General features: G+C 45.7%; 1 protein-coding gene across 10 annotated transcripts in view; it reads left to right on the top strand.

Moving 5' to 3' along the window:
- SEC31A (SEC31 homolog A, COPII coat complex component) overlaps positions 1-26,879 on the top strand; it is a 39,882-nt gene that overhangs the window by 316 nt on the left and 12,687 nt on the right. For 4 of the 10 annotated variants that reach the window (XM_032108742.1, XM_032108739.1, XM_032108736.1 and 1 more), the window contains exons 2-23: positions 26-288; positions 839-921; positions 1,450-1,573; positions 3,738-3,936; positions 4,985-5,080; positions 6,630-6,770; positions 7,781-7,923; positions 8,849-8,948; positions 10,188-10,349; positions 10,524-10,676; positions 12,049-12,288; positions 12,846-12,920; positions 14,959-15,009; positions 15,799-15,876; positions 18,072-18,147; positions 18,768-18,946; positions 20,471-20,597; positions 20,735-20,880; positions 22,560-22,733; positions 23,254-23,427; positions 25,979-26,071; positions 26,736-26,865. In XM_032108742.1, the coding sequence (XP_031964633.1) occupies positions 843-921; positions 1,450-1,573; positions 3,738-3,936; positions 4,985-5,080; positions 6,630-6,770; positions 7,781-7,923; positions 8,849-8,948; positions 10,188-10,349; positions 10,524-10,676; positions 12,049-12,288; positions 12,846-12,920; positions 14,959-15,009; positions 15,799-15,876; positions 18,072-18,147; positions 18,768-18,946; positions 20,471-20,597; positions 20,735-20,880; positions 22,560-22,733; positions 23,254-23,427; positions 25,979-26,071; positions 26,736-26,865 (2,740 nt within the window). In that variant the 5' untranslated portion in view covers positions 26-288; positions 839-842. The remainder of the gene's footprint in view (positions 1-25; positions 289-838; positions 922-1,449; positions 1,574-3,737; positions 3,937-4,984; positions 5,081-6,629; positions 6,771-7,780; positions 7,924-8,848; positions 8,949-10,187; positions 10,350-10,523; positions 10,677-12,048; positions 12,289-12,845; positions 12,921-14,958; positions 15,010-15,798; positions 15,877-18,071; positions 18,148-18,767; positions 18,947-20,470; positions 20,598-20,734; positions 20,881-22,559; positions 22,734-23,253; positions 23,428-25,978; positions 26,072-26,735; positions 26,866-26,879) is intronic. The other 6 variants (XM_032108738.1, XM_032108743.1, XM_032108741.1 and 3 more) reach the window with 3 other exon arrangements.

The raw sequence follows: 26,879 nt of genomic DNA, 5'->3' as shown, positions 1-26,879 counted from the left end.
CCTAACCGGTCTCCCTCTTCCCCAGGGCCGATGGCTGCTCCCGCCTCGAGGGACACGGAGGACACCCGCGGAAGGAGGCGGCCGCACATCCCCATACACACCCTCCCACCATCACCCCCCCGGCGCCCCCCGTCGCTTCCCGCCGCTCCCCGTGCCGGGAAGGCGCGGCCCCGCTGCCGCCGCCCGGAAGCCGCGGGGCGCGCCCGGAAGACGGTGGCGGCCGGGAGGCGGTGCCGGGGCTGCCACGTTGGAGCGGTTCGGGGACGGGTGAGCGCCGGGGACGCCGAGGTGAGGCAGGGACGGGGAAATCATCTGGTTTACAGCTGTTTTCCGCCGGTTCCTGTCGGAAACGGGGCGAGGGTGGCGGTCCCGCCGGCCGCGCGGGGTGTTCCCGAGGCGGGGGTGCCCTAGGCTGCTGAAATAGAACCCAGAAATGAGCCGCAGAGGGTGTTTGGCGGCAGGGGTCTGGGGAGGGTCTTCCCGGGGCTGAGTTTATTTCGTGGGTTAAGGCAGAAAGCAGCTGTAGGGTGCTCGATGCCTTGATGCTGTGAGAAGAGGGTTTTTCACAGCTGTTGAAGCTTTGCCCACGTTTTCCTGTGTTATGTTCAGCACTCGTCAGTTTCCTCTACGTGTCAATGTTCCCCTGCCAGTGGAGAGTTATTCCTCCCCTCCCCCCGGGTGTGCTCTGGAGACGATGGCTTAGGTGTCTGTGGGATGTCTTTAGGAAAACGGTCCCTCCGGCTTCTTCTGCCAAGTCCTAATGCAGATCCTGAATCTGTGGCAGTGCAGTCTCCCCATGTACCATTCAAGCATCACCTTTCTTGGTCTTACTTTTCAGCAAGATGAAGCTGAAGGAAATAGACCGTACTGCCATGCAGGCATGGAGCCCTGCCCAGCAGCACCCCATTTACCTGGCCACAGGTGAGTTTTTTGGGAAGCATGTGCTAGCAGACCTCGGGCTGTGTCTGGTGGCTGCCATGAAGGGGCCATTATTGGAAGCTGTAGGAGTTACTCTGTGTCCTGAGGGCTGGAGTGGGGTATATATTGTGCTGCTTTGAGTGGGGTTCTCTCATTGTGCTGACAAAAACGTGCTTCGCATTCTGCAAGTATCAGCAGGCATCCTCCTCTTTCTGCCAGGGAAAGGTGACACCAATCGTAAGCACTGGTCACTTGTGGCTCCTTTGTAACTTTGATTATGTTCTGTGCATCATCAGGGAGAGATACTTGCCCAAAGCTTTTCCTGCTCGTACTCATTAAAAAACACCCAAAGGGGGAACCATGGGGAGGAGAGTTGTGTGGAACTACTTCTAAGTAACAGAAACAGAAGCCTGACCCCACCTCAGGATCTTTTTTGGAAGGATGATGTTTTCCTTCCCCTTCTTGTGCTGCATTTGCAGTTACTGCTGTGTGTATTGTGTCTTTCTCACTGCCAGATGTGCTTCCTCACAGGTACATCAGCTCAGCAGCTGGATGCAACCTTCAGTACAAGTGCTTCTCTAGAAATATTTGAGCTGGATTTAGCAGACCCTTCACTGGATATGAAGAGCTGCGCCACGTTCTCCTCCTCACACAGGTAGGCAGTGTTGTAAGGGAAAAGTAAGGTGTGTGGAACTGTTACATGTGGTGTGTGTGGAAATGTCACTTCATGTGGTTTGCCTGCACTTGTTGAGGAGAGAAGCAGAAGTTCAGCACTGAAAGGTGAAGGCAAGTGAGTGCAATTGATATTGTGGGGCAATGAGCTTGGACTCCAAGCAAGCAGCTCATGCTTTGACATAAACAGAAGTTTTTGAGTAGGTGTGTGGACCCTTTACCCTCAGGAAGCCTCTGGGATTCACAAGAGAACAGAAGAAAATGTGAAATAGTGAAAATGTGGTAGGAACTTTTCATATTGCGCCATCCTGTTTGTAAATAGGTATTTCAGGGGGACTCCTGTAACATGACTAACGTGGGTCATGTTGTGTGTGTTTCCACAGCTGGGAAGCCAAATTCCTGGCTGCACAGCTCCACTTGGCTGTTAGTTCCTTACCATGTGCTTATCCAGACAAATATTGTTAGCATCAGCGCATCCGGTTTCCATCTCAGCAGCACTTGCAGCAGCTCTCTGGCAGAGCTGCAACAGCCACAGTCCCTTTTTAAATGCCCTGCTCTGGGAGCAGAGCTGATGTCAACATGTCCTACTGACCTGCTCAGAGCAGGACGCGGTGTTGGATCCTTGAGTTTCATTGTTCTGCCTTGTTTTAGCTATAACTGAGATTCTTCAAGACTTGCTATTTGCTTACTGGATTTCTAGAAGCACTCCTTACAGCCAGGATGCAGTGCTCCTTGTAAAATAACTCCCTTGACCAGCAACATGAGGATTTGACTTTGCCCCAGAAAATGCATTAAAAAGGAGGTTGAGGGTTGTTTGTTTGTTTGTTTTTAATTAAAGATTAGATAGCAGTGTATACATCAGGTTATATTTTGGTTTTCAGCTAATGAAAATGTCCTGGTGGTTAGACCCACAAAAGATTAAGTCCTTAATTGCCCTCCCAGGAAAGCTTTGAGCTGCTTTTATAGGACCTTACTTTATCTTGGAAAGAGTAAAGGGCAAGAGAAAAGTAATTGCACAGTTAAATTTTGGGTTTTGTTCCTCACCGTTTCCTGCCTTCATTTTGGGTTATCTTAAGTCCTGTTCAGTCTTGCTGGTGGTGCCTGGACAACCCTGTCAGTCACTTAATTTCTCGTAAACTTGCATCGTTAGGTGCAGAAGCATAAAAATCATGCCCAGGAATGGGTCTGTCTGATATCACAGACCAATTTCCATTCGTAGCACCATTCTTTGGTGAACCCCTGCTGTATTCTCAACACTGGGAGCCTGAGCACTTGGCTGTCACGGTATTTCTCACCCAGCATATGCTCTTTGGGTAGCTTTCTGCAGTGTTTTATCTTACCGTGCTAAAGTTGCTGTGGTTTAAAGAAATCACTTGAAGATTGCCCAGAGATAACAAAGAGATTAATTATATTACAGTGAATGCTAAGGTAGCTCCTTGCCACCTTCCAGTCAATGTGGGTTTGCTTTCTGCTTGCATAAGAGCTGATAGGTGGCTGTGTCATTTTATGTGGAAGATATTCATTCTTTGCATGGCACAGGAATCCCGTTTTGCTTATGCAGGAAGTTAATTGAGTTGAAGGGAATTTGAGTATTTACAGATGGACACAATAGTGTAAAAGTTCTTAATTTTTGGAAGTATGTTTGATTCCTCATGATTTAACCTGAAAACAGGCTGTGGTCCAAGAGATGTGTTTGTGAGGTGAGTAAACCATGTGCTGAGCCCCTGGTATGGCAGACAAAACACTTGTACATCCAAAAGCACAGATATGGAATTTTTCTAGTTTCACCTGTTTCTTCTCCTGTATGAAGCTGCTTGCAAATAACAGAGGTTTTTCTCTAGGCTGTGGCTGGATGGGCTTACAGCCCTTACTTTGATTACTCCTTACCTGATTTTGCAGCCAGGACATTAGAGATGTTATCAGTTTATGGGTTATTGGTTGTGCATGTCGTGCCTCTTGTTTATGAGCAGAATTGGGGCATGTCTTTCTGATAGAAGGTGTTTTAAGTGCAGAGACTCGTCCTTAGGAAGAAATGCAGGCAGTGCTTTTCTCTGACTTTAGCTGGGGTGAGGAAAAATGGGATGTATCAGCCTATGGGAAGCTGGTGGTGGATGGTTCTAAACTGTGGGGACCTCTGTGTCTTACAGGTACCACAAGCTGATCTGGGGCCCTCACAGCATGAGCTCAGGGGACAGAGTGTCTGGAGTCTTGATTGCTGGGGGTGAAAATGGAAATGTCATTCTGTACGACCCAGCCAAAATCATAGATGGAGAGGCTGAGGTAATAATCGCCCAGAAAGACAAGCACACAGGACCAGTGAGAGCTCTCGATGTCAACATGTTCCAGGTTGGTTTTTCTGCTGTTCCTCTTAACATACCATCAATAGAGGAGTGGCTTATCTTGATTGTGACCTCAGATGTTTCTGCTGCTTCCTGTCCCCTGAAAAGCATGAACGGTATTTAGTGTTTGAGGGTCTGTTTGTATTTAGTAGGAAAAACCTGTCCCATTACTGGCATTTCAGGATGGGGACTGAAAGTGCCTGAGGTGTTTGGTTCATTCCTTTCCCTCATCAGTTTACCTCATCAATTTAGTTGATCTTTTTAGCTATGCTATGTGGGAAGTAGAGGGGTTCTTCAGGGTGTCTTTAGTCAGTCTCCTCTCTTAGCTTCTGTGCATTGTGCCAATCACACAGGGACTAGTTACATGCTCTCATTCATATTCCTGGTGAGATCAGTTTTCAGCTATCTCCTCTGGGGATTGGGAAGGACCTATCTTCAAGACTTCTAAGTATTGTTGTTTGGGAAGAGGAGACAACAAGGAAACACAGCCATGTGGCCTCTTTAGCAGAAGGGCTCTCAAAACCAACAATCCTTCCCACATCACCAATGAACTTCTCTCTAGATACAGCGTGTTGGTTTTTTCTTGTTGCCACCAGCTGTGTGAGAATTCAGTTGGATTTGTTCCTAAATAACACTTCTGTCCCAGCACACTTGCTTCCAGCAAGGCTGTACTGTGTTCACTGTGTCCTCTCTGAATCTGCCCATTATGAACTCAGGACCTGCCTGTCATCAGCCACAAAATGTGACCAAAGGGCACTTGGTGGCCTTGGCTCATGTTGCCCTGCCTGGACTTTTGCATCCCAGATACAGGATTGCTCTGGATGGCTGCACTCACTGTGGGCAGGGCAGGAATGCCACACTGTCCAGAGCAAAGCTCTGTGGTGGCCATAACTGCAGCACCACTTCCTCCTCTGCCCTATTTTCCCTGTATCTTTCCCTATATTCTGAGCTGATAAGGGAAATTCAGAGTCCTGCAGATCTGATGCCTCCCAGCAGCTAAGACTGGGAAAGCTGATGCTGAAAATACTCTTAATATCTATTAATGTTTCTTACAGACTAATCTGGTGGCCTCTGGTGCTAATGAGTCTGAAATCTATATCTGGGACTTGAACAACTTTGCCACACCAATGACACCAGGAGTGAAGACACAGGTACCAGATTTGTGTTTATAAAGTTCTCCAGAGCAGACTCATGAAAAAGATGTATGGCAGTTAAGTGAGAGCTGATTGAAATTTGCAGTTTTAAAGCCGTCTCAAGGGAAAGGAGGCGGAGAAGCCTCTTGAAGTCTAACTTGGGTAGTAGCTGCACATGAGGGTGACTGGATGCTGCTAGTTTTGCAGCCCCTGGAGAGCAGTGTCCTAGCTGTGCCTGTAAGTGCAAGTGTGCACGGGTCCATGCAATAAGTGTGTGCTCTGCTTCCCCTGCAGCAACCCTGGATGTGCTGTCTTGTTTATCCACAACTGACCTGCAGTTTTGGCTGGCTGCACAAGCCAGCCATGTCTTCATGTGGCAACTTTTTGTTAAGAAATTGTATTTGGCCATGGAAAGCTGTAGTGTCCCCTTAGTCTTTGAGAAATGTTGTGTTTTATCAAGCAACAAGCCGAGTCTCTCACGTTACGCTGCTTTTCAAGTCCCATAGCCGTTAGATGTCTTTTAGTCTTCCTATGCATGTTTCACTGCATGCACAAACCTGAAGATGGTGCAGGTACACAGAGGAAAACAGGAGGAAGATAAAAAGCAGCTACTGAGAAGTCACATCGTGAGGCAGTAGGTTTTGCAGTTACCTTGGTGGGTTTCAGGGAGTGGTTTAATTGCTGTACTCAAGGCCCAGTGTTTAGCCTGTGTCTCTTAAAGATGATCTGTGGGGAAGAACAATAGTCTTTTGTGCTTTGTGCCTTGTGAAGGAAATGGAAGAATGGGAGGAAGTTGTTTCAATGCAAGTACCCTTTTGTAGCTGTTACAAAATTCCACAGAAGTTCATGGTTACTGGAAAATGTGTTTATTACTGCATGATAATTTGGAGATAAAGTATGCAAATGAGATGAGAAGTAATCTTCGGTTTGAAGATTTTTAGTTTAAACTCTGTGAGTTTGGTTACTTTGTTTAGTTCAAGTCATTATTAACACGTAGGCATTTGAGAGAATGCTCACCTTAGAGATCCCTGTAAAAGACTTTTTATGTCTAATAGTGATTTTTTTTAGGCTGAGATATCTTTTTAGTCCATATGCATAATGACAACTAGAAATAATAGGACAAAAAGGGCTGGGTTAATACTGCTTTTAATTTTTAGTCTAAAAATAAGCATTGGGGAGAATAAAAAAACCCCATGGAATTCCTGCAAGCAAGCTTTTTTTTTTCTGAATCAAAACCTAGTAGTCCAAGACAAAAGAGCAGTTCATATGTCTGGATATACTTTCATGGAGTAATTTTGTGTTCTTGAAGACAGTTGTGCTTAGTCTTGATTCAGTAACTAGCGTGTAGTACTGTAAAGCAGAAAATAACTTCACGGAGAAATTCTAGCAGCTTATAAATCAGTGTTTTCAGGTGTTGTACCCTACAGCATGTGTAGAAAAGAAGCCAGAACACACCCAGTACACGGGACAGTCTCCTTGCAGATTTCTCACTTAGCAAAGCCTGAAAATAACAGGGGTTGAGTCTTCAGTGTGGCGGAGTTGTGACAGGCTGTTGTGTGTGTGGCAGCCTCTGGAGGACATCAGCTGCATTGCGTGGAACAGGCAAGTCCAGCACATCCTGGCATCCGCCAGCCCCAGTGGCCGAGCCACCGTGTGGGATCTCAGGAAGAACGAGCCCATCATCAAAGTCAGTGACCACAACAACAGGGTGAGTTCTCTCCTGCAGCTGCTGGGGTGCTTGCAGAGAGGTGTGGGGTGCTTCTGGATGTGTGGGGATGGGTCATGGCACCCCTTCTTCTGTGACAGAGACACTGGTGCCTGGCCCAGTTTGCTCTTGAGAATATGTTTATGCAAGAGGGATTGTCAGCATTATAAATTAAAATAGCCAGATGCAGATGGAAGCAAGGCAAGGCACTCAGATATCCTATCAGAGTGATGATTTAATTTTGAGAAAGCTCTTACTGATCTGTTTGGGGCTACCACAGACTTTTATTGATTTTGGCACAGAGAAGTGTAGCATTGAGCAGGTTACAGGGGCGCTGCCTCCTGTAGTTACAACCACCATGCCGTCACTTTAGGCAGTGTTAAATGTAAAAAAGAGCCTGTTCAGCTTGTTGAGAGTGACATATTTGTATAATTTTGTATTATTTTAAATAGAATATCCCTATAAAACACTTCAAAGATACAGCAAGGGTTAAAAATGAAAGTTGCTGGGTGGTTGTGAAGTAGCTCTTTCGTGACAGCACTCTTATTTTGATAAACTGTGTAACTCAGTGTTTTATGTGTTTGTTGCCTGACATAACAGCAGCACAGTAGGCCGTCTTCATCATGTGATGGTAGTCCTGTGATACAATGTTCTCATGACAATAGCCTCTGCCTAATGTTGGCTTTTATTAATATATCAATAAAAGTAGTAGAGGAAAAGGTTTATATGGTGGACTTTACTGTTTTCTCACATTAAAATGTAGGACCGTGAAAAAGTCAGCTCAATGTAATCTCTCTGAGAGGACCTTGGGAAACCTAACTGCAAGTGTCCTCATTCACAGGATTAAGGAGAAATATCCACGCTGAATGCAGTCAGAAATAATGCCCAGAAACACAGCTACAAATTCCCTCACAACAGTGTTTTACCATGCACACAGACATATTTGGTCTAGCTTCCTTTTTCTTTTAGTGCTGCTTAGTTATGTGATGCTTTGGCCCGATGTCACCCCTTAGATGCACTGCTCAGGCTTGGCGTGGCACCCTGAAGTTGCCACCCAGATGATTTTGGCCTCAGAGGATGACAGGCTGCCTGTTATTCAGATGTGGGACCTCAGATTTGCCTCCTCGCCACTTCGTGTTCTGGAGAGCCACACAAGGTACGAGTCTTGCATAGCGTGGTGTGCTCCATGGTGTTTGCACTGCTGGTGGCTGTCCTGGTTTGTACATCTCACTTCCTGCTGTCCTCTGTGAAGGAAGGCTTGGTTAAGGGGGCAGTTTCAGCAGCAGGCAGCGCTATATGCTGTGCCATGAAAGACTTGCCTTTTTGGAACTTGGTACTTTGAAGGGAACAGGTCCCAAAATTAAATAACTAAATAAACTCACCGCGCTGCTGAAACAGTGAAGCTACTTGTTTGTTTCTGAGTTTAAGAGGAGGAAGCTAAGGTAAAAAGAGTTAATGGTAGTTGATTTTGCCTGAATAATGTACTAAAGGTGCACCCAGGCACATCCTCATGTGTGGGTTTGCACCATTTCTCTGCCCCTCAGTCCCCTAAGTGCCTTAATTTTGGGCATAGTGGATGATTTTGTTAAACTCTTGTCCCTCCTTTATTGCTGATAAAACCTTCCTTATTGCTCAAATCCAATGCTTGATTTAAGGAGGGAGAACAGTGTTGTGGCTTCTACCAAAACAGCTGCCAGTGGGTTCTGCTGACTTGAATCTCTTGTTAATAAAAAGCTGATAAATCGCTAGTCACTGACCTTACCTATGGGTTTGCACACTGGATATTAGTGACACTGCAGGCAAACAAACCGTATTGTTACACTAATGCCCAGGTTCTCCCACATGAATACTGCATTTAATTTTCAGATACAATGGCTGCATCTTTATACTTTTTCATGCAGAAAATAGAAACCATCTATTTCAACAAAACAAGGACTGATAACATTGAAAAATTCCTCCCCCTGTAAGAGGAAGGGGTGGAGAGGGCATTTAGACGTGGGATGCTGAACTTATAAATATGCTTTATTTATCACCATTTTGCATTTACATTAAGCTTCTTTTGGTTGTGGCTTTTCATGCAGGGGTATATTGGCCATTGCTTGGAGTATGGCAGATCCAGAGCTGCTACTTAGCTGTGGGAAGGATGCTAAAATTCTCTGCTCCAACCCTAACACAGGCGAGGTATTGTATACATGCCACTTACAAAAACCCCAAAAATCTCTGCTCAGAGGTAGCAAAGCACGTATGTGTTCCTGTGCTTGCATTCCTAGGAATGATGCTTCTGTGGGAAGTTTCTCCCTATCCTATTGCTATATGTGTTTTCTGAGTGTGTTCTGGTGGTGCAGGATTCCTTCCTGGTATTGTCAATATTACACATTTGTCCTTGCTGCTTCTCTCTTACCGAGTAGTGATGTCCCTGTTCATTATAAGAGATGGAAATGGCTCCACTTAAACTAAGTATATGCTTCCTACTCTTTTGTTTTGGGTCCAGTGTGGCTGGATCATTGTTGTAGTTGCCTTTTTCCTTCTGTAAGAACTTTATCCAGACAGGAGGAATTTTGTAGGTTGCCATAATAGTGGCAGATCAGTGAAAGCCACTCAAATGTGTTCCCACCCCACCCTTTTGAGCCTGGGGATACCTTTCAATGAGAATGCAGATCTGTTTTTCAGACAGTGTTTGTCCCTAGACCATGAGAAGCGCTTCAGACGTGCTGGAGGGATCCTTGCCTCCAGTGGGCAACAGTTGTGGAGTGGGAAGTGTTTCTAAAATTCAGACACTGGCCCAGAAGTGCAAAAGCTGTACAGTGGTAAATGAGTTATCTGAGCTGGATCCTGTGCTGTTCCGAAGCTTTTACATGTGGTTGAATCATGCTGCATGTTTTTATTAAAAATAAAAGCAGTTTCCTGGGAGACAGCATTTTGCTGACAGTCAGCGTTTTGTTCTTTGACTTTCTCCTCATTTATGGTTAAATGTCTGCTGTAAGGGGGGCTTATCTGTCCCAGGGCACAAGAGGCTGTCTGCCCAGGGTGCAGGTTTTACCTTTTTCAGTTTTCCTGTGAAAACAGACTTACTCCATGTAGTGTGTGGGGATACCTAAATCAGCTTTGAATAAGTTAGCATGAATGTCAGCAGCTCACAGCTCTCAGTGGGACAGCACAGATACACTCCACCTGCATAATTTGTCCTGTGTAGATTAAAGAGAAGATTTAATGGGAGGAGAAGGAAATGAAGCAGTGGTGTGTGACATTCAGCTGTTTGGGGATCATCAGGCTTTGCCCGCTGTTAGTGTGTACGGTGATGTGGAGACTGCTGGGGAGCAGCAAGAGCAGACCAGTCTCAGGGCAGACGGGAGGATAGCTGCTATGTGGCAGGGTGCTCCAGGAAAGCTCTGATTGGTTGGGCTTGGTTTTGCTCCCCAGGTGCTGTACGAGCTGCCCACGAACACACAGTGGTGCTTTGATATCCAGTGGTGCCCGAGGAACCCTGCTGTCATGTCTGCGGCCTCCTTCGACGGGCGCATCAGTGTCTACTCCATCATGGGCGGCAGCACCGATGGCTTGAGGCAGAAGCAAGTTGACCAGGTGTTGAAAATTGTTCAGCTAAGAATAGGGACAGAAAGGGTGGGGGGACAAACCATGGGAAGTCTTCAGCGGCTGTCTGCAGCCCTGCTTGCAGGAGTACCACTTCAGCACAAATAAATGTTTAGCTCATAAGAGAAATGTCACTTCTGTTTTTTCCCCCTTGTGTTATTAAAGCTCTCCTCGTCTTTTGGGAACCTTGATCCCTTTGGCACTGGCCAGCCCCTGCCTCCCCTGCAGCTTCCCCAGCAGACTGCCCCACAGAGTGTGGTGTTGCCTCTGAAGAAACCACCCAAGTGGATTCGGCGACCCATGGGAGCATCCTTCTCGGTAAGGGGGAGACAGGGATGGGCAGGGTTGGCCAGGCAGGTAGGGAGATAGCTGGCACCTGCTAAACCCCTTAGGAAGGGGGGAGTTCAGTGTGGTGCTCCACCTTGGGAGAACTTCCTGTTTGTCACCATAGTGGGAGGTGCTCGGGGCAGCAAAAGCCTGACCGAAATGCTTGGGGAAAAGAAACATTGCCAACAGGCATTTGTTAGTCTGTGTTTTGGCATTAGGGCTTCGGTTTTATTTCTGTGCAGTGCTTGCTTTGGAGTAAACAAATATACATGGGAGGGAATGGGAGGGGGGAATGAGACCAAACTGGGCAAGTATCTGAGACTTCACAGCTTCAGACCTCACTCATGTGAGTCAGTGTGGTGGAGAACACTCAGGTTAGCTCTGATCAAGGGAGCAGGAGTTGCTGTCGCAGCACAAGGCTGGGTTCCTCTATGGCCAGTTGATTTGCAGAGGAGCCAGGTGAGGGCATGGCAAGCGCCGCTTTTTGCAGTCATCTGCTCTTTGGCTCCACTTTTGGCTTATTTTCTAAACTCACAGGCCATTTATTTGGGATCTTCTGGAGATTTTAGCCTGTCCATTTGAAATTGACTTCTCTGCTGAAATACTTCTCAATTTTCAGCCTTGTATGTCTGCTTATTCACAATCTGATGCACAAATTAAATGCAGTTTTCTCTTGTCAGACGTGATGTTGCCTAGCCACTGACTGATGTGTCTTTTATGATGTTGTTTTTTCCCTTATTTGTCCTGGTTTTGTAGGAGCCAGGTGTCAGTCTTTTTCCTGGCTAGGCTTTTGCTTTTTTTTTAAGGCAGATTTTACTGGACTAGCCTGTGTAAATTAACTTTGAGCTACAGAATGAAATAATATCATAAGCCCCTCCTAATTATTTTCTTGTGTTGATTTTACCTCTTCAAATGTTGTCACAACTTACTGCCTATCTCTCAGTAGGATTTCAACTGCTAAACAGCCTGGCAAGAGCAGGGCAGACATCATGCTTGAGCGTTTACTTAATGATGCATAGGTTTCTTTGATAATTGCATTGCAGTATCACGAGATACTCCACTGATGCTGGGTACTCTATAAATCCATGGCTCTAGCTCTCAGTTTCTGGTCAGTCTTTTGCCTGAGAAAAACACAGGCACAGGAATGGCTGTGCTTATAAATCTTATTAAATGTGAACCTACTTATCCCACAAGCTCCTTATATGCATAGAAATATTGGGGGGGGACGGGACAAATCAATGAGCAGATGTCAGGAGTGTTCAGTTATTGGGCAATAAGCGTATATATGTTACATAAAACACATTTTCATGCTTGCTTCCCTGCTGTATACTTTTCACATACTGCGTGTGTGCTTCAATTCCAGTTTGGAGGCAAGCTGGTGACGTTTGAGAATTCCAAGTCTCCACAGCAGCCGGGCATGGAGCAGCAGCAGCAGCAGCATCCCCATGTCTACGTGAGCCAGGTTGTCACAGAGAAGGAGTTCCTGGCCCGCTCAAACCAGCTGCAGGAGGCTGTGCAGTCCGAGGGCTTTGTCAGCTACTGTCAGAAGAAAATCGACATGGCCCTGGCTGACTTTGAGAGGAACGTGTGGGCCTTCTTAAAGGTAATAGGGTAACAGCCCTTTGGGAGTTCCCCACTGACTGGGAAAGCCAGGACGTGGTTCCTTCTGCACATTTAGCAGGAGAGGTGCTGGGAACCAAAAGCTGCAGGCTGTGGGAATAGTGCCCATAAGCCAGGTCACTGGAGGGGGCCCACCAGAAGAGGGAGGGTCCTCAGGGTCAGGGGTGTTTGTGAGAAGTCATGGCAAAGCAAAGGTGTGGGTGAAGGTATCCCATGGTTTTTGATATCCCCCATCAGCACATACTTGTACAGGGAGCTAGTGAGAAGGATTAAAGCTTTGGGATAGCTTTAGATGGGCTTTTCACTGCTCACTCCGAGCATTTAGAGGTTTCCAAGTGAAGCAGATAAACAGATTATTCACCTACAATAACCAGATGGAAGCCTTGCCCACCTGCTCAGTTGCCCAAGTCACTGAAGACTTTCGCAGTTCTCTTTATTACATTCAGTCTACTCAGTCAGTGAATCTCACTGAGTCATTTGTGCCAGTGAGGGAGAAAATGAAGAGTTGTAAATTGCAATATGGCCTTTAACTTTTTAAAGGTGAACTTCGAAGAAGATTCACGTGTTAAGTACCTCGAGCTCTTAGGATACAGGAAGGATGATCTGAGGAAGAAGGTAAATGTGTGATATGTGAGATAAATAACTTCTGAGTACTTCAGCATTCTTACAGAAAACAGTTTGCTCTGTTGGGTTTTTTCATTAGTTGTGTCTTCTTGTAATACGGATGTTCAATGGAAATGTCAGAGCAGGCAACAGACTTCAGAGATGTCTGCATCTGACTGTCCATAGTTGATTTGAAATTCTCACCCCTCAAGAAGCTTTGATATTTATTGATTCAGGCTAGTCATGTTACTTTGCCATGTGACATCCTTCTGCTCTAGCATCTGGAATGGGATATGCTTTTAGGCTTTCTGGTTGTAGAACACGTAAGCAGTTTTCAGGCTATCATTAACTAGGAAAACCTGGGGTAGTCTTTTTTGCTTGTGGGAGGCATCATTCATTTTTGAAAGAAAAAGAAAAAAAGCCAACCCCAAAGGTCAAATGTGGTTACATTTGGAAAAGCAAAATTTGGATTACCAGGAAGCAATTTGCACATCATTATAGACCTTTCTTCCCAGTTGGAAGGTTTTTACTCAGTGTTACAGGGAGTTACCTGCTGTGCCTTTTGGCTCTTCGTTGCTTTCAGTTGTCTACCCAGGAACTATCTAGTATTTCATTTTAACATTTGACTCATTTTCATTATATCAAACTGTTTTTATTTTCCAAGATTGACTCCATTAAAGTGTCATTGTGCTCATGAATTAAATGTCCTTCAGGGCAAAATTAATATGATTATGGAAAAAAATCATGGTTTTGATAACAGTTTGTCCTCAGCTTCTAAATATTTGTGCAAAGGCAAGCACAGCAAGGGTAACCCTGTTTTTGAGAAGCAGCTTTCAATTAGAAAATCCAGTTGAAATTTAGTAGTGGTTCTGCAGAGTGACCTCATGAGATTAAAGCCCACTGCTTGCTGTTTCTCTGGGTTTGATATGCCCTGTGCATGGGGAGAAGCTGGGAAAATGGGCACAGCTGAACTGGGTGGCCTGGAATGCCAGGCCTACACCATTATTTCAGTATTTGAGAAACAGATGAGAGGAGCTACAATGCTCTGTTTTTATGAGCTGTTTTCTAAAAACATTCCCCATAAAAGTTGAGTCCATGCTTTCTACAGTGTCAAGAAGCAACACAGTACAGGTCATCTGAAAGTTTGTGATACCCAGATGAAAAGCTCACTAAATCACAACTTGGTTTTCCTGTTACTGGTAGCATTAGGAAAGTAAAACAGGGATCACAGATTTCAGCTTCTTGTAATAAGCTGTTAGGAACATGGGAGGGTGGGTTATAGTCTTAAAACCTGTGATTCTCATGCAAGCCAAGTCCTGGATTTCCCATTTTTATTGTAAACCAGTGATTAAAAAAGAAAGAGAAAACTCTCTCTGGCAATTTGGGCTCAGCTCTTTACACAAACCAGCCTACAAGGGTAAAATAAAGCCTACAATACCAAAAGCAGTAGATAATTTTAGGAGCAATGTGAAACCCAGGCTCCCTGACGCTGAAATAATATAGAAACTCTATCCATAAAATCGCTGGCTTTGAGAGCCCTAATTGAATCTGGAGTCACGACTTGCTTCGCAAAGCAGTAGAAGCTGAGCATTTTAACTCTTTTGTACCTTGGAAAATCCTAGTCCACAGCCATGTACTTGATGTGCTTGAAAGCACAGCTTCCTGACAGGCTCCCTGTTCCACAAGGATTGTCACTGCTTTGTTTTCCCTGACCAGAGCAGACAGAGGGTTTTGTCCTTCATGTTCTGATACTGCTTTTTTTTCCTGTGGTTTCCAGCAGCTCTAGTTGAGGTTTGAGGCCCTTGAGTTAACAATTAAAGGTTTAAAGGCATAGTGCAGCTGTTGTTTCCATCAGAGCTTGGGGTGTAGGGGTCTTAGCAGTAAATCCATCACCAGGCTGGAAAAGGAAATGGCTTTAGTTTTATGTTAAAATGTTTAATTTCATGTTAAGTGTTGTGTAAGCAACATAGTAGCTACATGTGCCAGTTTTGCAGTCTGAGAATTTGGTGCCTCTTTAAAAGGGTACTTACTTCAATATGTTGTTTTATAGATCACATCTGCTCTGAATAAAGAAGGTCTTGCAGATGGTGTCTTGGGAGAGGTAAGCAAACACATGTATGTAACTCTGTGGTTAGTTCTATAATGCCATGGTAATTTGCAAAGTAAGAGTCATTTTTCTTTTCAGTTGATAGCTGTCCCAAAGTAAGTCACAAATAATCCAGCATATGGCAAGTTCCTACATTCAGTAGGATGAAGGTATTTAAAAAAACCAGCCACTTATTTTTCACTCAGATGTTCCCCTCCTTTTCCAATGAAGGGCTCTCAGTCACAGGTTTTAATCTGGGGTCTCATTGGTGTCCCTCCACCTTTCCTTGCTGCTGCATGTCTTGCCCACTGTGGCACTTTGTGCTGCCTGTGAGACAGGGCAGAGCCTTGCTGCCTGGCACCTGATTTCAAGAACACTGCCTTCATCAGGCTTCAAAAACAGGACTGAGAGTGTGGTCCTGTAACTTTTCCTACAGGAGTGGTAACTACAGTGCAGGCATTGCCCATTGTGATTGCAATGGCCTGAGTCTACAGCAGGACTGCATTGCTTTTGTGCCACAGACAGTTCAGAGTCTTCTGTAGATGCCTAATGGGGAAGAGGGCTTTTGTTGCATGTTTTGAGGCAGCTGAGATGAAAACAGCACAAGGTACTGTGTAATTACAAAGAGCAGGGAAACGGCCTCTACCATGTTTGTGATGCTCAAGCATATATTCCCAATGCATTTCTGTGATTTTCAGTCTGGTTCTAACTGTTGTTTGGTGGGAAGGTGACTATACTCTGCAATGCAAAGTACTTCTGCCTCTTTTGCTGGTGGATTTTTATGGCGTCTTCTCTCTGCTGAAGGCTCCTGCAGAATCTGATGCATCTGTGCCAGACGAGGGTGATGAAGGCCAGACTACAGAGGAGCAGTTCTTGGGAGAGGTATCTGTTGCCCTCTAGACTAACCCTGCTGACCTCCCCTCTGTTTACTTTGTTCCTTTTGACAGCATTTCATTTTGTTGGCTTTTCCTGCTGCTGAGGATATACAGAAATACAAAAAGTTATTTAGAATGGTAAAACTGGTCTCTTGTTAAGTTACTTGAGATTTTTTTCATCTGCTTCAGGCAGTATGTTCAGCCAGGTTTATCGCAGGCAGTTTGTGCTCCACCATGCCAGCATTTGGGATCCTACACCTACTGCTCCTGTCTGACCATTTGAACAGCATTGTTTTCAGCCCTGTGTTTTACATATGGGGACAGGTCTATAATTAGCACTAAGGACCCAGCCCCTGCCTTATGAGGTGTCACTAGCACTGAATATGCTGTACTGCTGTGGAATAGGCCAACTTCATTCTTCCCCACTCCCTCAGTCTCCTTTTTGGGTTAGAATTTGGGTTGTTAGCTGTGCTCCCTGTGCTTGGTGCCTGTCTGCAGCTGTCTGTGGGATGGGACAGTGGTTTAAGGCTCACTCCTCATGATGGAGTGGTGCACTTGACTCCACATAACAAACAGCCTGTTAAGGACACCAAAACCAGAATGCTCTCCTTGGTTAGGTGCTTGATTGCTTGTTAATTCTTTGGGCTCTGTAGAGGCAGACACGTGTATCTGACTGGGTAAGGGTTTTGCTGTATGCAGTCATGAAGATATCGGATGTCTCATAACAAATGTCTCTTCTAGGAGAGAATTCACAGCCAAACATGACCTTAGCCTACCTAAATATTTGTGAGCCTGGCCTGAAGCCACTGGTGATGCATCAGGGTGTGCCCATATGTAAAGTAAATGGATGGGCACGTTAGTCCTGTGATAGTCACAACATGATCTCAACTGATACAAACACGCATCCTGTGTTATCTGACAACAAAATAATTTTCCAGGCACTGTGTCCTTTTCATGAGCCCAACATAAAGCTTGTTTCAGACTTGCTTCCCATCCAAAGGCCTATCTTTGGTCGACTGTGTCCTTCAATTTAGCTGAACAAGCAGGGTGTTCCTGAACTCCCTTCGTGTATGGAGCAGTGGCTTGTGACAGAGGAGGCAGTTTGTGGGTCAGGCTCTGCACTCTGCTTAGCCTGTGCTGTGAAATTTGATGGTGGAGAGAGACTTCCCTCTTGATATTATTTTTTATTATTGAAATGTTTTGTTTGAAATCCCAAAATCCAAGTACTTGCACAAAGTGGTCTCTGTCTTAATTCTGGGTGAGTTTTATAAAAAATGCAGCCTCTGTCCACTGAGCACTCCTGTACTGAGTGCTACATTGGACTTCTGTGTTGAAAATTAAGCTTGTGTTCACGTGTAATTTGCTTATTTAAACTAGGGTGTATGTCTAGTGCAAAGGGTTTCAAGGATGAGCTGGAATTCAAAGTGGAACCTAGGTAGCATTAATGGTAGACTGTTCTTGGTAGGGGTTAAAATTGAAAGAGGAGGAAAGAAAAGGTTTCTGATTTTCTCTTTGTACCTCTAGCTTTGCTCGGAGGGGGCTGTGTGTGTATGGGCACAGGTGCAAGTCAGTACCCAGGATCCAGGTGTCTGGCTGCTGGTACTTGTGAGATAAAGGAAGTTTATTTTGTAAAGCAAAGCAAGGAATTAATTCACTGCTTCCCATGGGCAGGCATGTGTTCATCCCTAAGAAAGCTGAGCTCCATCACATGTAACAGTGACAGGAAGAGAAATGCCACCACTCCAAACATCCACCTCTTTCTTCTTCCTCCAGCTTTGTATTATGCTGAGCATGATGTCATATGGCCTGGAATATCCCTTGGGTCAGTTTGGGGTCAGCTGTCCTGGTTGTGTCTCATCCCAGCTTCCCCATGCACTCCCCACCTCCTCACTGGAGGTGCAGTATGAGAAGTAGAAAAGGCCTTGATGCTGTGCAAGTGCTGCTCAGCAAAAGCAACAACATCTCATTATCAGCACTGTTTCCAGGACAAATCACACAGCCCCATACTGAAGAAAAGTGACTTCACCTCTGCCCAAACTAGCACACAGGGATAACCTTCCCTTCTGAGTTAATGATCTCTGAGTTGACTGGTAGTGTGAAGTTCTAAATTTAACTTGCAGTGCAAGAGCCGCATGGTTTTAAAATGTGTGTATTTCTCGGTGTTTACATAATCTCCAAAATCATGCTTTTCCTTTCTCTTAGACGCTGAAGGACCATAAAAAAGAAACTGAAGATTTGGGATCTGCAAAGACAACATTTAACATTTCTGTTAGTGGAGGTACAAAAAAACCTTGATATTGATTTCATTGTATGTACTGCTATTTATAAGTACTGATGTTGATACTGGTGTTCCAGTGAGAAGGCAAATTCTGCACAGATTGTGAAGGGTTGTAATTACTTGCCTCTAACTGCATTATCACACAGTCTCAAGGCACTTGAAAATACAACTTTTTTGAGGAAGGAAGGAAGTTATACAGCACTTGTGTACCCTATTGCTGACATGGCAGCTGCTCTGAGTGATTTCTGATATAAAAGTCGACACGCTTGGTCAGGCATGAAGTGCTGTTCATACAGAAACTCCCAGGGGATCTTGAGTAACACAGAAGCCACTGACCCCTGTCGAGGTTAGACTTTTTATGGCACTGTTCAGGTAGTTGTTTCAGAGGCCATTTAGACCTCTAGGAACTTGATCTGCAACGAGGTAAGTAATGCTTGACAGTGCCCCTGTGTGTTTGAGGCTGGAGGTGAAGGTGAGCACCTCTGTAAGTACCTGGCCAGGAGCAGGCTGGTTTGCAGACAGCTGTGCCAGCATTGTACAGTCAGACAGTGTCACCTGCTGCTGCATCTTTCAGTGGCTTTTGTGGCAGCATTTGGAAGTGCACCCCTGTCTCCTTGCAGATGTGGATGGGCTGATCACACAGGCTCTGCTGACGGGGAACTTTGAAAGCGCAGTGGATCTGTGCCTGCACGACAACCGCATGGCCGATGCCATCATCCTGGCCATCGCCGGCGGGCAGGAGCTGCTCTCCCGGACACAGGAGAAGTACTTTGCCAAGATGCAGAGCAAAATTACCAGGGTATGTGTTTCCAAGTCAGAGCTAACATGCTCATATGCCTTTGGCAACTCCCTTTTTCACCTTAAAAGTTTTCTTGCCATGTTATAGGTTTATTTCTGGCAGATGTTAGTAAGTGTTCAAGTCTGTAAGGTCTCGGAGCAGAAGGATTTCTGTTAGTCTTTTTTAATGCATTGATAAAGGGAGAAGAGGCACACCACCTGAATATCAGTGAACAAGAGTATTCTTTATCTCATCTCCAGTGTCTCTGAGTTGCATGTACACTAACAGATTCTCAACAATAAAGACAAATACCTTAAGCAGGGCACATTTCAGTCTGCCCTTCTGTCACATTTTTCACAGGTGACCTGTGCTCAGGGCCAGCAGCAGCATGTTGATTTCTACCCGTGATTGGTCTACACAGATTTTGCTGATGCTTTGTTTTACTGCATGCACAGAAGAGAGAGCAAAATATGCCCAGGGTAGATTAATCACCCCTTGTCTAGGAGACAGTGTCTTACGGCCAGCTGGTTATTGTTATTTTCAGCTTTTTGCACTGCTAGGGGTTGCTGATGCTGCTTGTGCAAATCTTTGTTTTTTGCTACCAGTATGAGAAAGTAGTGACAGGAGGTTGAAACAGGAGAAGTGGCTTTAAAAGAACAATTGGTTTAGCAAGGGTGGCAGCTTTTAAAGGAATTTCTCCACTGTAGTTCATCTTTTGGGAAAAGGTGTTTTTATGAAGAGCTGGCCAGTTATCTGTGCCTATGCTGACAGACCTTGTAGTTAGGATCTTGCATTTGTTGTTCAGGTGTTTCTTCTTTTCTGGTCCCAAACTGCCCACATACTGCTTGTTCAGCTGTTTCTGAGCTTGAAGTCTTCGCATGAGAAGGGCTTTGTTCACTAAAGAGCAGCACAGCTGCCAAGTCTGTCTTTTGTCCAAAGCAAAATAACTGGAGGCAGAGTTTGAGAAGAAAGAAACTGGAATTTCATTCTGAGGGCTGTGCAGAGGCAGCCTGGGTGGGTGGGTGGGTGGGTGGAGGACAGGGATACTACAGCCCAGCTCAGGCTGATATTGCTGCCAACTTGCTGCTTCCTTTATGCAGCCTTTTCAACTGCTCCTTGCTGGTCAGCTTGAGACCAAGAGCTTAAAGCTGAATGAAACAGTTTAACAAACAAAATCCATACCTCTCCCTGTTCATTGTGTAGAAGACTTGTAGCTAAGTACTTGGTGTGTTATCTTTGTCTGCAAAAACAGTGTTGAAAACTGTTTGCAACAGCTTGTGGAGATTCGTGTATTCTTTTCTTGTACATTTTGTAGCAAAAATAATTGGCCTTTGCATATTCTCTGAGTTTGTTCTGTGATTTTTTTTCACTGAACTCCTTTTTAAGTAAAATGTGCTGTTGTGCAGCCATTGAACTGCAGTGCAGTACCTGTCCTGACCCTGGATACAGTGGGGATGAGTACACTGGAACAGATCCAAATTATCTTGTGTATTATACAGAGGAAATCCTACCAGGGTTCTAACTGTGGTCTCTGTCCTGTTCCAGCTCATCACTGCAGTTGTAACGAAGAACTGGAAAGAGATTGTGCAGTCTTGTGACCTGCAGAATTGGAGAGAGGCTTTGGCTGCTGTGCTCACTTATGCCAGGCCAGACGAGTTTACAGCCCTTTGCGGTAAGGATACTTCACAGACTGGTTAATTCTGGAGCAGTACCATGGCTTTGCTCGGCCAGTTGCTTCCCCAGCTTCAGCAGTGGTGGGGAGAGATCACCAGAGTGATTCACCAGCATCTTTATTCATATTTTATCTAGATCTCCTGGGTAGCAGGCTGGAAAATGAGGGGGACAGCGTTCTGCAGACACAAGCTTGCCTGTGTTACATTTGTGCCGGCAACGTGGATAAGCTCGTTGCTTGTTGGACCAAAGTTCAGGATGGAAATAGCCCCTTGTCCCTTCAGGTTGGTAATTCTTTTAAAAAAGATGTTGGAAATAAGAGACTGCAGTCATTTGGCTCTTAAATCAACTTACCTAGTGTAGAGCTTTGCTGACTGACGTACATCAGGATGCAAGCCTTTCCTTTCTGGAAAAATAACACATAAATGTGGTACTGGAAAATGTGTTGGGAAGTACAGCGGCCCTTGTGCTTGCCTTGTTCTTTGGGTGGTGCTGCTAATACACTTGTGTAAAAACAATTGTAGTACTTATTGTTGTGGTAAAGAAGGGTCTTTCAGTGCTTGCATCTTTTGCAGTTAGGAAATACTTGGACTTCTATACTTTTGGAAATTCAGGAGAAGAAATCAAAAGAATTAGATTTAAATCTGGAGAGACAATTGTAGGAAGGCTGTCATGAGAGTTTTCTCTAGGGGTTTGCATATACAAGGCTTGGTTTCCAGCAGTGAAAAACATTGCTCCTAGCAGATATCTTGAGGGAATAGGATTGATGAGTGGAATGAAGCAGTTATGGAATAATTGATTTTATAGTACAATGTTAGTTTCTTCCATCTGTTCAAGGCCTTTGAAGGACCAGTTTTGGAAAGTATTTATTTGATGATACTGTGAGACTCTTGTGTAGTTAATTGAAGGAACTGATGTGTATCTGAGTTTTGCTTCATGTCATTAACTCTCTCCAGTTTTGAATTATCAAAATTATTTAATTTTGAGGGCTTTATTTACAGATTTACCTTCAGTTTGAATTTGCATTTTGATTGCATGGCTTTGGCCTCTCAGACAGTAAAATTGAAAAATATTGGTAAAGTCCTAATTAGGTGGCTTGTTTACTATGATAGTGGCAATAGAAGCTGTTGGTGGTTTTTTTTTTTTAGTTGCCTTTTTTGAAGTGCTGATTTGTTGGGAAAAACAAACGGTTAGCAAACAATCTATTAGTAATGTATGGTTGAAATCTTTTGTGTGGTACACTCTCATTAAATCTCTTGTAAGATTTTAAAAAGGGGTTTAATTTTGGCAAATGAATATTTGTAGTATAAATACAGTAAGAAAAACATGAGAGAATGGAACAGAAAATGTTCCTGTAATTTAGGACTAGAAGGAAACCCAACCCAAGACTAGCTCTGGTGTTTGGGGATGTGCAAGGAAGGCAAGATATAGAGTATTTCTGGTGAATATCAGGAAAACCATTTTGCTGTAACAACTAGAAAACTATGGACAACTCTCCCAAGGGAGTTTTTAGCTCCTTTTAAGATGGATAAGAACTGACTTACTGAAACACTCTAAATGAACATGCAGCAGCCCGGCACTAGTAGTGATGACAGCTGTGATGTTTGTTTGCTCTCAGGCTGTCACCAGATAGTTTTATGAAAGCATCCACTTGGTGGACATGCTCAGTGCTGATAGGGCCCTGAAATCCTGTTTAATAAAAGCACTTCTCTTGAACTCTGCTGGCTTTGCTGTTAGAAGCTGCTTGGTGGGTGGTTGCTGTTCCATCCTCTGGGAACAGCCATGCCTTTGGTGCAGCTGTGGCTGTTCGGGAAACCTGCGCTTGGCTTGTGCTCCCCTTTGGGTGGGAGGGGTGCTGCAGGGCTGCCCTGAGGAGCAGCTCTCCACAGCAGTCCTTAGCCAAGACTTCCTTCACTTCATTGTTCTCACTTGTGGGTGGGTTTTTCCCCTCCTGCTCTTTCAGGATTTAATAGAGAAGGTCGTGATCCTGCGCAAAGCTGTGCAGCTCACGCAGGCTGTGGACCCGAATGCCGTGGGGGCCCTTTTGGCTGAGAAGATGAGCCAGTATGCCAACCTCCTGGCTGCTCAGGGAAGCCTGGCTGCAGCATTGACCTTCCTCCCTGCCAACACCAACCAGGTATGGGGCCTTCAGGCTCTTTGCTTCCCCTCTCTCTCTGTGGACCGGTGTGCTTTGGAGCAAAGGTCTCTTCACAGTGGAGTTCGGCATCCGGGCTGCCACTTGACATGCACCTTGGGATGTGACAGCCAGGCTGTTACCCTCACCCTGCACTGGCCTCACTGAGCTGGCAGACGTGCACAGACTTCTGCTCCCTCTTGGTTTCACACCCTTGTGCCTGCAGCCAATGACTGCCAAAGGGTGTCCCTCCTGCAAGCCAGACACAGCGAATGACATTTGGTTGTTCTCTTCTGACTTCATCTTCCATCAGCTGATATTTGTAGACAGGCTGGTTTGGGAATGAGGCAGGCACTTGTAAGGCAGTTCCAATGGCCTCATGTCTCATGCAGAAAAGACTTATTCCAATGAAATAAAGCGGAGCAGGCTTCTGAGAGAGAGTGGCCACTCTGCCTCTCGCTGTGATACACCGCGTGCCAGGCAGTGCATTTCCCCTCCCTTCACTGCCCTTTTCTGATTGCAGCCAAACATCGTGCAGCTACGGGACAGGCTTTGCAGAGCCCAAGGGGAGCTCCCAGCAGGACAGGATGGCCTCAAGGGACCATATGAGAGAGAGCCCATGCCCAAAGGACGAGCTGGCCCGGTGGCTGGGCGGATGCAGGCACCCCAGGCTCCAGCCCAGCAGTACTACCAGCAGGTAAATGGCCTTTGGCAATAAGGGAGGGACATGTTGCTTGAGTTCTGGAGAGTCATGGATGTAATAATTTTTTTGCTTTCTCTTGATCTGAGGCTGTGTGACAAACCTCTACTGAGAGCCTTGTGGTGAAGGTCCTTGGTGCTTCCTGTCAGTCAGTACAGATACCTCCTTTACTTCTCATCCGGAAACATTCTTTAAGCACCTTATCAAGTAGCCTGCTTCTGAAGATTTGGTCTTTCCCCACTGTTTGAAAATGTGCTTCAGTGCCAAGACCAGCTGTGTGGGAGAGCACTGCAGGAGTTCTCTGTGCTCCCTCTCACAGTCCCTGATGTTGTCCCATCCCTGCAGGCCTTGGGGCTCACCAGCCTCCCTGGGGCGGATTATTCCCACCCCCAGCTCTGATTTTGGCTGCAGAAGTTGCTGAGCAGTGGCAATAGCAAACTGAGGGCACATTTCAGCAGCTGTGGGTACAGCCTGCTGTGAAAAGACTTTCCCAGCCAGCTGTAAGGGGCATGGGCTGGTGGGGAGGCTGAGAGTGAGCTGGGCTTACAAGACGGACCTGGTGAGTGTAAGACTAATAAGGGAGCTGTGCAGGGAGGAGGAGGAGGAATGGGGTAGGAAAATTCCTTGGTTTTGCCTCTAACGTGAGGATGACACTACAAGAAAACACACTGGCCATCAGGGCAGTGTGGTGTGTTGGGCAGCCCTGGCTGTGTGTGCGCTTAGGGAGCACTGCCAGTCTCTCATCCCCCAGCACAGCACTGCAGCTCATCTGGCCCTGCTCTAAAGGTGCTCTGGGCTGGTCTTTTCTGAGAGCAGAGCTGTGTTAGGGCTGTGAGTGTTCTCCTTACACAGAGATTGGCACAAGCGAAATTATCTCTTGTCTGTGCTGCTCCTCAGGCAGTGCCTGCCAGAAAAACCAGGGCAGGAAAGAAAGAAGGGATGAAAGATTGGGGGGCAGTTGGGCATTCTCAATGTCAGCAGCAGTGCGTGCCTCTGCCTTCTCTCCAGAGTGTTAGCAAGGTAGATTTCAGAAGGGACAAAGCATTCATCCAGGATTTACCTTGCTAACCCCAGTGCATATGATTTTAAATGCATCATCATTAATAATCAAGTCTGCTGTGCTGTCTGTGTCTTTGGCCTTCTTCCTTGTAAGCAATGAGTTGCCTTGAGAAGCGAAGCTGTGTGTTTCCTGTTTGGCTCTGGAGAATAGCAGCTCTCCTCTAGATGTTGAGATATGAGCAATGCTTTTTTTAAACCTGAGCTCCCTCTTTCTCCCACTGTTTCCAGAATGCCTCAAGCAATTATTTCAGCAAGCCCTGCTCATTAATTAAAGGCTGGGTGTATCACAACCCCTCAAGTTCACTGGCAGTTACAACCCTCTATGTTCCTGGCTTTTCAGGGAGTTCATCCTCAGCAGGAAGGGCTTGAAGGGGACAGGTGTCAGTCAGAAAGGTTCTGAGCTGATGAACCAAAATGGAGAGAAATGACATATTTGAGTCTCAGGACACTTGCTTTGTTTGACTTCCTTTTAAGAAAGCGTGACTTGTTCAAGCTTGAGGCAGCCTTTGTTTAACTGCTGTCCCAAATAGGAACATGCACTTAACATTTGGATTCCTTTTAGCATAGTTTTGTGAACCCTCTTTTTCATCTGAATAAACCAGGCATGAAAGGGGGTGAAAAAGTCTTTCAGATACTCCAGTGATGAGTTATGCAGGCATTAGCACTGGCTGTTGTGCAGCTGACTGCACCATTAGCCTAGCACTGTGTGCGGCTAGAGACACAGAGACTGAAGCCACTTGAGCCAGCCAGGACTGCAGGGTCACAGCTTTCCCTCTGCCTACACTCCTGAACCCTAGCCATGTTGTCCTGCTGTTGGGCAGCACACACACTCCTTGCTCAGGAATGTGACAGGCACAGGAAGTTCTTGATTTCTGTCCCATCAGAAAGGTAGAAGTGGTTGTATGGAATTGAAGCCGTTTGGAGTGGCAAAGAAGGAAAATAGAGGAAAGGAGCTACGGGAGACTGGCTGGGGAGCAATTATCATTACGATGTGTGTTTGTGCATGTGCAAGAGCTGAGTATCAGATTTTAACCTTTTTTAATTCATCTGAAGCTCAGTTTAAACAGACTCCTTTTGTGTGAGGCATATGTTTGAATTTAACACGGAACCTGGGGCTTGCAGCTGTGGTTAGTGATGCTCGCTGTCATGGACTAATGGCGGGGGGGGGCGCCGTATGCAGTAGGAAAATGTGCTGAAAGCTGGAGACCTGGCTGACTGGCACAGGTAACACTGCGCTTGCTCCACAGCCTGTTGCAGCTGCAATTCCACTGTGCTTTGTCCTCACTCTGCAATTTACTTTGGCTCCAGTGCACAGTGATTTTTGTCTGTCTTGAATGCAATTTCCTTCTTCCTCTGAGATTTCATGGCTATTACAAGTGCCAGCATGCAAACCTTCTTGCGTTCACGTCTTTGCATCTTGTTTTGTGAAACCCTTTAGACTTTTTTATTGTTTTGTTTTCCATGATTGGTATTTCTTTGTTCGATTCAGGTTAGAATTGCCCCTACTGTCACTACCTGGAGTAACAAAACTCCTACTGCCCTTCCCAGCCATCCTCCTGCAGGCTGTCCCTCTGACATACAGGTATAACCTTCATTATTCCTCTCTGAGCCTCTGCTCCACCCTGGTATGTCCCCTTGTATAGTCTGGGTACTTGGCACAGCCTGGTACAGATAGATAGATGGAAGGAGCAGCTCTCATGTGTGCTCTGGTTTTACTCCTCTGCATCGTGTTACTTTTTTTTTTTCCACCAATGCCCAGATGAGCGGCACTGGAAAGCCTTGAGTGGGAGCTCAGTGTGACCTGAGTCTCCCCAACCCTTGCCCCACACTGGAATATTTGAAGTATGATTTTTCCTTTCCCCTTTTCCATGGAGATTAGAAGCTTCAGAGTTAACATTGAAGTTTAGTTGAAAGATGGCAGGGCGCTCTCGGGCTGCCTGAACACCAGGCAGCACGGGAAGGGAGCTCTCCCTTGTGCAGGAAGGTGTGTGCTGCTCTGCTTGCTGCTGAAGTCACTGCACATCCAGCTGTGCTTTCAGTGCTGTGCTGGGCACCCTAAGGCACTGGGGTGCTTGGAGGCATTTGTCCCTGTGCCGGTGATTCCCTTCTTCCAGGGAATGTGGTTTTGGGCCTTGAAATGTGAACTGATCATTTTGCAGCAGTTCTGCTTCAGCACTGCATTACCATTACTGGTTAAACCCTGTCCCTCCCAACCATTTTTCCTGTAATCTTTTTTCTTTTTGCAGGGGGACAACCCACCTCCTCCAGGGTTTATTATGCCAGGTGCTGTTGGCCCCAGCATGCCACCACAGCAAGCCACATCTTCCAACTACAGCATGTACTCGCAAGGAGGAGCGCGGCCAGCGTACCCACAGAGTGAGTAACAGCAG

Source organism: Corvus moneduloides, chromosome 5 (genome assembly GCF_009650955.1).
Source record: "Corvus moneduloides isolate bCorMon1 chromosome 5, bCorMon1.pri, whole genome shotgun sequence".
In the NCBI taxonomy this organism is placed as follows: domain Eukaryota; kingdom Metazoa; phylum Chordata; class Aves; order Passeriformes; family Corvidae; genus Corvus; species Corvus moneduloides.
This window is presented reverse-complemented; position numbering and strand designations above follow the sequence as displayed.